Here is a 12,589-nt window from a genome sequence, read left to right as displayed (position 1 = left end):
CTGAAATTCTGAAAGAAAATGAATAGAAGCTCTACCCCTTCACAATATTGTGAATTTACCTTAACTTCTGTAGCAATTTTATTTCTTTCATTTGTACCACAGAAGCATGTCACTGCCCACATCAAAGTGGTTCAGTTGTATTTGCAAATCTCAGGGATGTGTAGATAGAATAAATAAGGCTTATATTCAGACATGAGAGTGAGTACTGGAAGTAATCCATTAAAAAACTTGGGCTTCAGATCCACCTTTTACAACACCAAAGAATAACTTAAATATTTTTCTAATACTCTAAATATTGGACAGTTAATTTAGGCTGAGTAGAAAAAAGTTTCCTCAGGTTTTTTACTCAAAAGAGGGGAGTTGCACTACATCCAGAATTAAATACATACAGATGATAAAGATACACAGATAGAGGTGTAACAAAATATTCTGCAAATGGTAACATCAAGAAGGTGAACAAACCCACAGAATGGAAAAAAATACTTGCAAATCATATTCTGATAAGGGATATGTATCCAGAACATATAAAGAACTCTTATAACTCAATAATGAAAAGCCAAATACATTTTGAAAAGATTTGAATAGACATTTCTCTAAAGAAGATATACCTATGGCCAGAAAGTACATGAAAAGATATTCAACATCACTAGCCATTAGGAATATTCAAATTGGAACCACAATGACATTCACCTTCACACCCAGTAGGATGTCTGTCATTAAAAAGACAGACAATAACAAGTGTTGGCACATATGGGGAGAAATTGGAATCCTCATACATTGCCGGTGGGAATGTAAAATGGTGAGGCTGCTTTGAAAAACTGTCTGGCAGCACCTCAAAAAATTTAACGTACAGTTACCTTTGTGACCCAGAAATGCCACTCCTAGCTATGTAACTAAGGGAAATGAAAACATGTACACACTAAAACTTATACATGAAGTTTTCTTATACAGAAGGTTCATAACAGCATTATTCATGATAGCCAAAAGTTGGAAACAACCCAGACGTTCATGAACTGATGGATGGGTAAACAAAATATAGCATATCCGTACAATGGAATATTATTTGGCCGTAAAAAGGAATGAATTACTGATGCATGCTATAACAGAATGATCCTAGAAAACATTATGCTAAGTGAAAGAAGCCCATATATTGTATGATTACAAAAGATACAAAAGACCATATATTTACATGACATGTCCAGAATAGGCAAATTTATAGAGAAAGAAAGTAGATTAGTGATTGGTTAGGGATGGGAGGTTGGCTAGGGAAGCAGGAAGGAATGGAGAGTGGGTGATAATGGATACAGGGTCTTTCACAAGAGGTGAAATTATTCTAAAATTAGATTGTGGTGATGTTTGTACTACCCTCTGAATATACTAAAATACTTTGATGTTTACACTTCATATGGGTGAATTTTATGGAATATAAATTATATCTCAGTAAAGCTGGTTTTTTTTAAAACCAAAATATTAATAAATTAGGCCCTTTCACTTCCTAAGTTTTGTGATATACAGGCTAAAAGTGAATAGAAGAGCAAGTTTATTTTGATGTAATTGGTATGTATTGCAGAACCTTAGTTGGGAATTGTTTTAATGGAGATAACCTGCATTGTATTTCTTTAACATGTGAAGATAATGAATAAACACCCTTTAACCTGAAATAAACCATCTGAACCTTGAAAATTTTGTCTTTGCAGACAAGTGTCTATGTTTAAAACATGTATACTTGATTATTTTCATTATGCGTGTTTCCTTTTAAATTATAATGATTCTTTTCTTTCTTTCTTAGCCTCAACAAGTTGTTCAGAAGAAGCCTGCTCAGGTAAGAGATGGTCATTATGCTTTTTTTCCCCAGTTAATATAAATAGTGAAAAAAATATGACCCCAAATTAAATCTTTAATTAGTATTTTTCTAGTCTTGTGTCAGCATTGTAGTATTCTTGAAAATTGGCTGTATCCTTCAGACAAAGTCGAGAATACATAGACTGAGATTTTTAAAAATTCTAAAAGATCAAGGCCTGAAGTATACAGAACAAATAAAAGTACTTAAAAAAATAAAACCTTTTAGTGCCTCATATAAAACAAATACTTAATCTTATCATGTGTTTTGCCAACTCTTAAACATCAAGTTTTGTCCTTTCCATCTCCCTATCCATATTCCGTTGACCTGATACAGGACTTATTAGCCACAAAATATATCATGATCCATGACTGGAAACATATCTATTCATTGAATTATTCCATAACATTTGGTGATCCCAAAACACTCCCAAAGAAGACTGGGAAATTGGGAAATAGTTATACTAATTTTGCTATTGACGAACTCTCAGGTCTCACTTCAGTTAGGCTGAATCACAGTTTCTGACATCTTTGGCAACATCAAAATTAGGAACCAGCTTTACTTCTCTTGTTCCGTATGCCTGGAGTTCCTTGTCCCAACTATAATCTGTACATAGAAGCATAAGAATCATGCTTATTGAGGAAGTATATCTTGAAGAATAAATTAACCATGATTGCTAAGTATGTGATCTTTATTAAAATGTGAAAATATCTTGCTGTTCTCCCTTTCTGGGTTGAAAGAGATGCCCGGGAGATCTAGGTGCGTCATGCAGAACGTGCCGAAGTTATTAAGCAGTGTCATGGGTTACCAAGTTCTTTGTAGATTTTTCATATAATTTATCCCTGGGATCTTTTCCTTAGAGGTCTCTAAAACTGTACCTTGCACCCTGTTCTCTTGGGACAATGTTGCCTTGCCTGGGAAAGACCATTCAGACAGTCTCCTGTGTCTACTATTCTTTACAAATGCAGCTTGAAAGAGAAATGAAGCTTCTAAACAGATATAAAAGCACACAGGGGAAATGCATCTGAATAATTACACATGTGCTTTAAATAGAATAAAAACAGAGTTTCCATGAAAAAAAATCATCCTCATAGCTGTTCCCTTTCCCAAAAGCCAAGAGTGTTGGGGGCACTAAAAATAAGTACACTGTGTTCAAGTGTTTCTATGCAATATTAAACAAAACAAAATGTAAACCAAACTTGACATTTTTAAGTAGGAGATCCCAAATATATTTAGCTTCTCATGCTTCATCAGTAAGGAAATCAGTAAGGAATTTTTTTAAAAAAGAGCAAATGAATTTATAAATCTGTGCATTGGGGTCAAAGGAGACTGCAGTGTTCGCTGTTGCATCATGGGCTGTGAACAGTAGATTAATAACCTTATGTGGTCTGTTAACAACTTTGATTCAGTCTCTGTTCTTGGGGTTTAGGGAAGATAAGGCGAACGAAAACTTAGTCACGTGCATCTGAGAAATGTGTAGTCTGGTTCAGAGGTTCTTACCCTTGGCTGCATATGAGAATCACCTACAGATAATATAAATATAATTTTTTATATATATATATATACACACATATACATATATATATATATATATACATTTGTATATTATATGCCATATACAGTTGACCCTTGAACAACATGGGTTTGAACTGTGATGGTCAACTTATACGTGGATTTTTTTCAAAAAATACTACAGTACTACACAATCGATCCATAGTTGGTTGAATTGGTGAATGCAAAATCACAGTTACGGAGTAAAGGCCAACTGTGAGACTTGAGTGTCTGAAGAGTTTGGTATCTGAGGAAGGTCCTAGAACCAATGCCCCTCGGATACTGAAGGACAGACAACTCTGTGTGTGTGTGTGTGTGTGTGTGTGTGTGTGTCTGTGCCCATGCGTGTGTATGGACCCTACCCAGTGATGATTTTGGTATCTGTGGTGGGTCCAGGAACCAATCCCCCACAGATGCTGAATTGACTGACAGCTCTGTGCGTGTGTGCGTGTGTGCGTGTGTGTGTGTGAGTGTGTGTGTGTGTGTGTGTACATCCTGAACCCTACCCAGTGGTATGTGCTGGAACCAGCCCTTGTAAGGCAGCTGTGAGTATCTCTTCCAAATTTTATATTTACTGATGGCAAGTAGGTAACTTGAAATCCACTATGGTAGGAGTATTTACACCATGGAACTTGGAAAATACTACAAATCAGGACGTTTTTTTTTACTGGAGAGCAAGTTGTTGAACATTTACCTACACACCACTAGCCCCACCCTTCAGTGATTCTGATTATTTGGTCTGGAAACCCAAGCATTAGTATTTTTTATGAACTCCTCAAGTGAGTGTAATGTAGAGCCAGGGATGAAGATACTCAGTGAACACACATGAGAAGACATTTGAACATTTGTTGAGCAAATGAGCACAGAATATCAATCTATATGACGCACAATGGGATACAGATGAATGAGTGGAATGCCATGTGTTGCTTAAAGGGATGATCCCCAGAAGAGTTTCAATTTTGTTGTTGTTGTTTAGCTACAGAAGAAAAAATAAAGACATAGATTAGGGAAAGAGGAGAAGATGTTACAGATGAGATGAATGGCATATTCAAAAGTAAAGAGCCAGAGACAGATAAATCATTGGTGGAGATTATGAATGTGGCTGAAACTGACTGCAAATTGGGCAGTAATATACCAAGAAATGATGTGACATCATAAATTTTTGTCCTAAGAGAATCAATCATATCAAAGAAACCACAGATGGATTGGGTTGGTTCTCACTGATCAATCTGGCTGTGTTACAGACCTACAGACCCTGCTCCAGATTTGCCCTTGAAAGGAGAGTTCAGACTCAGAAAAAAGAACATGAGCTCATTGGGCTTCCTAATCTATATTGTCTAAGGACACAGTGATGAATTATATAAACATGGGGACTACACAGAAGTTCATGGAGGATAATGTAAATTTTACATCACATTCAAAAGAATCTCTTCCTTTTCCATCTGTTTCTTTCAAAATACCCTCCCAGATGGCTTTTCCATGTAGCAGTCTGGATTAACTCAGGCTCATATCCTTTCTTCATCAACACTACTTTGAAGGGTTACATTCAGGTCCTGTTTTGAGGTGGTGAAAATTTTAGCACGATTAAATATTTTACATCCCAAGAAAAGGACTCAGCAGTGTCTAAGCAGACCTAGGTTTTGCTTTCTGGCCCCATCAATGGGTGAATTAATCTCTCTGTTCCCTATGTATCCATCTATGAACTGGGATAAAAACAATGCATCTTACCTTACTCCCAAGAACATTTTGAAGAGACTTGTATACATTCCAGGGAGTATTATTACATTCTGACTTATTTTTGTATGCTAGGTTTTTTATTTCCAGAGATTTGTATTCTCAAAAACGTTAGAATTCTAATTAGTTCAAAACTACTATCTTTTTGACCTCAAGTGTTTTTCACTGCACGTTTTTAAAATAAGGATTTTTTTAACTTAGGGGTAATTTTACGGTGATCGCTACATCCTATCATTAGGACTAAAGCAGTTAGAATCACTTGGCTTGTATGTAATTCCATATGTGTGGAAGTACAAAGACTCTCTTCTGAAGTATCCTCATGCCATCAAATTCTGAAAGCTCAGAACTTCAAGGATGCCACTTCTCGAAACTGGGTTACAGAAAGTCACAGTTCATTCTAAGGAGACAAATTCAGGATTATGATAAATCTTATTCATGTGCATTTGTGTATATAAGTACATGCATCTTGTGAGGAATAAAAATTTATGGAAAACCCTACCACAGGGGTTTGTGCTTGGGAAGTCCACCAGGTACCATCAGCTGCAAACCTTAATAATCTTAAAAATCTAAAGGGGAAAATCTCTAATATTTATGTTAACTGTTTTTTTTAAATTCCCAAACCAGTGAAAACAAAGCTTACTGGAGAACTCTACTATATTTTCATTTAAAGTGATAAAGTAAGAAATTAGCTAATTTCCTAGTTTTTTAGCAATTTGAAAGTTGATTTCTCAGCCACATGGATTACATTCTCAACTTGAGTAGGCAACAGTGGTAGGTTTTGTTTCTGCTACTGTTGTTTTTATAAGAGAAATCCCATAGTGTATCAGGTTATTATTATTGGTAGAGGGGGCTTTGTTTCTCAAGTTTTCATTTTGATAAGAAAAAAATCTCACTCCATCTCAGACTTTTGAAAAGATCTTGCTGGTTTATTAGATATCTTATTGTCTCTTGATTTCCCCCTTTTAAGGCTTTAAACTGAGATTAGAAGTGAGTCCTTATATATAATTCAGACATATTTTCTCACCTGAGCCCTACCCAAAGGGTAAAAACAGCTTTTAAAAATCCTAAGAAGTTCTCCTTCCTTTCAACCCAATTTCCTCATTGTTGTACAGCCCTGGCAAGCTACACCTCTAGCAATTAAGACAGGTAGAAACCTGCTCCTTTTCAACTTCCCAGTGAGAGAACTGGAAAGTTTTCAGTTTCTAAAAGACTGGAAACAAAGCTTTCTGTTTCGAAATAGAGCTTTTACCTGGGAGTAACATCTTCTGTGGGTGGTGTGTATCGGAGCAAAGAAATTTCAGTAAGCCTTGGTTATCATGGGATTTTCCCCCCTTAAAAAAAAAAAAAAAAAAAAAAAAAAGCTGAATGTTTTTACAGAGACTTCAAGGGCAGTTTTAAGGATGTTTATATTTCAGACAACCTAAACATTGTTTAGAGCAAAATGAGAGATTTCATTTTGGGACAAGCAGGTTGATGGATTGCAGTCAACATCTTGTTCTCAAAGAAGGCATTTTTCCTGGGGGCTTTCAGTCTAGACGTACAAGGGAGGAAGGAGGAAGAAGGGAGAGTTCTCACTCTCACACTCATCCTTTACGTGGTATCTTGGCCAGTACAGTCAATAGTTCATCATAAATCAGACTTGAAGAAAAGAGGCACTCTCTACTCACTCAGGGAGAATAGTGATTTATACCGCTTAAGTCATAAAGAGTACTGATTTAGTTATTTTCCAACTTACGCCCTTTCAAGCTGGTAAAACATTTTGTGGGCCAGTAAATGTTTGGTACCAACTGGCAAAACATGAAGAATTGTATCAAAGCCTGCCCTGAGTGGGACTGTTTTGTTGTATAGGAAATACTTTTTGATTTAACCTCTGACCTCTGACATTGCAAAGGTCAAGGGAGGAGGAGAGCCAAGTAGAAAGCAACATTTAACCCCTGTAATAAAGTAGCTCAAGGATCTAGCAGCACGGGGGTAGGGCAGAGGAAGCATATCAAAATGATTATTAACCGTAAACATATGAAGTCATTAGCTTAGTTGTAATAAAGGAATATTGGCAAGATGAAGTCAGCTGTTTCTTGGCAGGGAATGTCTTACAGAGATGACATAAACTTCTAACGGAAGTGAAAGGACATCACTCAATTTGGGGCAAGATATAAAACTCCAAAAGGCAAAATATAGTATTTCTGGACTTGACGGATTTCCTATAGGAGTTTTTTGTTGTTTTTTTTTTTAAGTGTGATTGTTTTTAACCGTGTGGTAAAGCCTGTGGATTAGGCTAAAAATAAAATGGCCATGTCTGCCTGCTTTTCTAGGCATGTTGCAGAATGCTTTTCCTGTGCATTTTGATGTGAATTGGATAAAAAAAAACGATTATTTATTCAATATGTAAGCTTTCTTCTTATTATCCAAACTTGCTGACCAAAATTAATATGAATAAATAGTAACGGATTTAAAACATGGCCTTTCTAAGAAATTCCTTAATGTTTGAATAGAAATATGTTGCTTTATCCAAGAAACTTTCTGTACCTTCAGAGAATGTTTGCTGGACACTGAAATGTCTTACTGAAGAATTATTTGTTAGCTTAGTATTATTACTGATATTTTCATAATCTTATTCAAAAGTCCTATCTCAGGATAATGAAAAATGTTGGGCGCAATAAGGATTAAAATCCAGAAATCTTCTGTTCCCTGGCAACAAATACAAGTTAGGAAAAATTTTTTACACATGGAAAACAAAGAGAAAAGGTTCTCCTAATCTGTGCCATTCATAAACATATCCAGAATATAACCACTAAGCAGCCTTTAATCTAGCCACTTTTATTTAAAACTACTCTGCATAAAAGGAAGGACATTCCTCAACAATTTGGGAAATGTTGAAATGAATTTCCTTCTTCTGAGTGCTTCCTTCATGCGAAAATCTTTAGCTATTTTTTAAACATGAGACTTCTCAGCACGAATTAGATCTGGCATGGAAAATTGATCAAGCTTGTGATCCTCAGAAATCATGACTTCCAGGATCCTGAGACTTGCAGTTAGTTTATACAGAAAATGAATTCCCCATCTGAAAACTGAGACTCCCTCCTGAAGATATTTTTAAATAGCCTTTCATCCCAGGAAAGAAATTCGTAGTATCCCAGGGATAAATATTACCTCTGTTTACAATATTTTCAGTAATGTAACTCTGACCAGAGGCATGAATGAGACCAACAGGAGTGTATTTTACAAATCTAAGATGTCTTATTTTGTTTTATTGAGGAGGCATTGTTTAATAATAGGGTTTTTTTTTTTCCTTTCTTTCTCAACAATCTATCATTGAATCACAGGTAAAGAAAGAAACACAGAATGAGTAGCTATAATAAATCATCATAGCTCCACACCGTAGCCTTACAGGATTTTTACTCTTTTTTTCAAAGTTTTCCCATTTGGTTGTCACATTTTTTCTCACACCCTGCTGGGCAGCGAGATGAGTATTCTCATTACCGGTCTGACACAGTGAGAATAAGGCACAAGTTATACACCCATTAATGCCAGGGTTGGTGCCTGTGGTCAGTGACATCTAGGATCAACCTTCTTTACTTCAAATATCCCCCAATAAGACCTTATACTGGCTTTATTACATTGATGGTAGCACATGCAAGGTAGATGCTTGTATATTTGTATACATTGGGTTGGCCAAAAAGTTTGTTCGGTTTTTTTCCGTAACATCTTACAAAAAACCTAGGCGAACTTTTTGGCCAATCCGATACATAAAACTAAAATAAAAAAAAAACAAAAAAAAAGATCAGGTACAAATACCGTAAATATCCCAACTTCTAAAGTCTCCTTTTGAAAAACATATTTCCCCCCTACCGTTTCTACCAGAATCCCTTGCACTTGCCTGATCATGGGGTTTAAGTAGGTTCCAGTGGATATGTTTTTTAAAATGCAATATAAAGTTTTCCTAGTTGGAGGAAATAATCACTTTCCATTAAGTTAAACAGCCCCAGTCCATTTAAAATTAAAATATCTGACCCAGAAATAGAAAGAGTCCACTTTGTGGTCTTGAGGGTCACTTAGCTGCAGATGGAACTTGAAAACTTGTTTCTGGTCACTGCTGCTGAGGAGAGCCCGTAATTTCTGTTCCGGCGGGATTGGCTTGAGATAGTCACGACGAACATGAAACACTCGTGAGTGTGGCATTCCAAGTGCTTAAGGAACTGGACATACTAAGATGACAAAAAGAACGTCATTAAACCATAACTACGCTTTCTAAATTACCAGGTATTGGTAGGTTTACTGGCAAGACAGCTTAAATTACAGATGTATTTGTAGCCTGCAGCATTTTATGATAAGAGAGTTACAGAATTCTTTGCAACCAAGGGGAAAAAATAAGGATTTATTAAAGCTGGCGTGGATGTCTATGACTTTGCACTCCTTCTACACACAAAGAGGGGCATCATGGTGACAGCACTCCTAAAGTTTGAGGGGAGAGTATTTCCACTTCTCGGTTCCATTTAAAATTCACTGGCCTCCTTTCCACTGCAGATCTGCTGTTTAGTCTGCATCTGAAAATTAAACCCAGAGCTTCAGCTGTCACATTAAACACTGAACCTTCCTCCAGCGCACACCCTCACCCGTGCCTGTGTGGTAACATCTATGGTTAAACGCCTAAGACATTGAAAAATTCCATCCAACATTAGGGGATCAGGGTGGCTATTGGGATGTCTTCTTCCTCCTTTTGAATAAGTTAGCAGAAGTGTACCCAAGGGTGTACGCCACATGCAATGTGCTGAACCAAATTAAAAGGATGGAGATAGGTGCAAACTATATATCTAGGTTTCAGTGGGGGTTTTCTTCCACAAGCGTAATGAAAGCAATGAAAGAGTTACACTTATTAAATTCCTTTTTGGGGGCAACAAAAGAAAGACTAAGGCAAAATGAGTGCAATTTTTCCGTAGTAGTAATAAAAATATAGTTCTCCAACTCTGCCCATTTTCTTTTCCTTCTCTTCAGTTTTCTGCCCAAAAAATCCATGTTTCACCCCAGTGTGGTACAGCCTCAGCGGTCTTTGTAAGGTAACTGAGTGGATGGCTGGGGGCTGTTCTGTGTTTAGAGGCCTTAGTGGCTGGTACTCATAAAAATGTCACTATGCACTTCCACTTTGAAAAGTCCTTTTATCCTACATTCGTGAAGCCCCATTCCAACGGTAAGCCTCCTTACCAGACTGTGGCTTCTTGGACTTCCCATCTCACCAGCCAGCGCCTAATGAGATGTGGAGGATGCTTGGCTATGGTCTCTCCACCTCCTTAGTGCCTCAGAGCTGCTCTTGGGGGGCTACCCAAGGTCAAAGATCCTTTGGGCGTATGTTGCGAACATGAAGCAATTTAAATAAATATCTCAAGTTGCAAGCTATCACCTGCAGTAATGGCAGTGTCTTCTAAGTTAACTGCAGAGGATTGAATCTCAAGGGTCCCTACCGACTACTCTGCTATGAAAGTAAGATCCCTGGGGGACGTCAGAACCTGCCGCTTATTCCCTCCGTCACCGGGTCCTGTCCACTCTTTGCACCGCAGAAGGGCCCTGTGTGAAGTCTGGTCAGCCGTGACAGGGCAGCTGAAGGTGGATTTCCCGACTCCATCTTCATGCATCCGTGACCCACATGGCTCCTGGGAGGGAAAGCAGAAACTCTTCTCTCCCAGCCTTATCTCGCAATCTGCTGTCAAATCACCTGCCCCAGTTCAGTAAATGAATCGTGGAACCAAAACAAAACAACGAAGAGGGTTTTTCTTCTCTTAATTACACGCACACTTTTGTCACAGCAACCATACATGTAGCAAAAGGCCAAGTCACTGGGTCTTGCAGAGGTGAGAGGTGCCACGTGCCCCGCCAACACCATCCACTTGGCAGCCATGCCGTCCTTTGGAGGATGGCCAGTCAGGGCTATGCCAGGAAGAGAGAGCTCTCCAAGAACCAAACACTGAGAAAACCATCGTTCTGAGCGTGTGAGAGCTGCATGACCTCGAGAAGTTTGACAGAGTGAGGCTCCCACCCTCTGACATCCTAGTTATGTACCCAGTACTGACAGCTACTAGTAGAAGCATTTCAGTGTCGGTGGAAATAAAACAACTCTCCATGTTGTGTTAAGAACCATTAAATAAAGGAAACAATATGAGGATGAGGGACCATCATTTTCAGCTGAGTTGTGTCTAAGGGATTTGAATAAACCACTTACATATCAGGAGTTTCAAGAGCTCAAATCAAGCAGAGTTTCTGGGAAGGTTTTGAAAAGCTGATCACATTCCATCTACTACAAGGTCTTTGTAAGTTCATGGCCTGAAAATTGGACTTCCTTCCGGATTTGGAAGTACTTTGGTTTCCAGATAGTCTAGAAAAATCGAGCAGTTAGAAATGGAATAATTACAGTTCCATCCAGGGGGGTTTCCAGCTTGACTGCGTTCTATTAATTTGTTAACCAGGAGAAGAAGGAATCACATATATCTGCCGGCGTGTAATCTGTGGTCTGTTTCAGGGTAGTTACCTAAGTCCACACCTCCTGTCATAATGAGAAGTGAGTCATTTGGGGACGGTGACGAGCGTATCTGCCGAACAGCTTAATGACTTTCTGGAATTTAAATATTAAGTGAAAAAACAAGGTCAGAGGGCAGCTGAACCTTGGCTTGTCTCTCTCACGTCCGTCCGTGGCTTTGATCCTGCTACATCCTCCTTTGTGGCCGGGACTCCATAGAGAATCTCAGGGTCATGGCCTGTTGCCTGTCAAGAGGTATAAACGTGCTGCTTAAATATGTGAAGCCTGCCGTTTGGGGGTTGGGAGCAGATGCGAGGTAGCTTCAAACGTTCCACGTTTCCCACATAACCCAAAGCAGACTAAACAAAACCGGTGTGAAATCTCATGACTTGATGCTGCGGTGGTTATATTTTTTAAGCTGTAATCCATTCATTTGTGTGTGTGTTTATTCCCAGGATTTACAGCTCCTTCAGTCTTGGGGGAAGAGAACGTTTGAAACCTTTTGCAAAGGGTTTGCAGTAAGCAGTGGCCTGTGGTTAAAGCCCAGGATAGAGAGAGTGTGTGTGTGTGTGTGTGTGTGTGTGTGTGTGTGTGTGTGTGTCCGCGTGTGCGCATTCATGTGAGCATGTGAGTACCCGTTCATGTGGGTTTTTTTCCCTCCCGTTTGCTGCTTTTACGCAAAGGCGTCACACATGGTAGCATTTAGGAGTTCCTTCACAGCTGAAGTGTTTCAAACACTAATGAATGGAAGTTTGGTCATATAATGCAGACAAGCTTTAAGGCATGCTTTACTGAATGGTGTACTGTAGTGACCTGGGAAAGGAAGAGAGGTATAAATTGTGTCAGTTAGCCACCCAGACAAAATGAAGCCATGTGGAAAATCAAATCTATTAAAGTATGAAGACTGTTATAAGCTGTTTTAAGCTGGCCATTCTTAAAGTTTGCTGCAGGAGTGAATG

The 12,589-nt window shown here is 38.4% G+C and overlaps 1 protein-coding gene across 1 annotated transcript in view; it reads left to right on the top strand.

Moving 5' to 3' along the window:
• The window catches only part of HMGA2 (high mobility group AT-hook 2), a 136,888-nt gene that overhangs the window by 123,071 nt on the left and 1,228 nt on the right, over positions 1–12,589 (top strand). Inside the window, exon 5 of the mRNA XM_079937468.1 lies at positions 1,790–1,822. Coding sequence (XP_079793594.1) covers positions 1,790–1,822 — 33 coding nt within the window. The remainder of the gene's footprint in view (positions 1–1,789; positions 1,823–12,589) is intronic.

The sequence above is a fragment of the Stenella coeruleoalba genome (genome assembly GCF_951394435.1).
Source record: "Stenella coeruleoalba genome assembly, chromosome: 11".
NCBI lineage: Eukaryota > Metazoa > Chordata > Mammalia > Artiodactyla > Delphinidae > Stenella > Stenella coeruleoalba.
The sequence above is the reverse complement of the archived record's forward strand: the minus strand, read 5'-3'. Positions and strand labels throughout refer to the sequence as shown.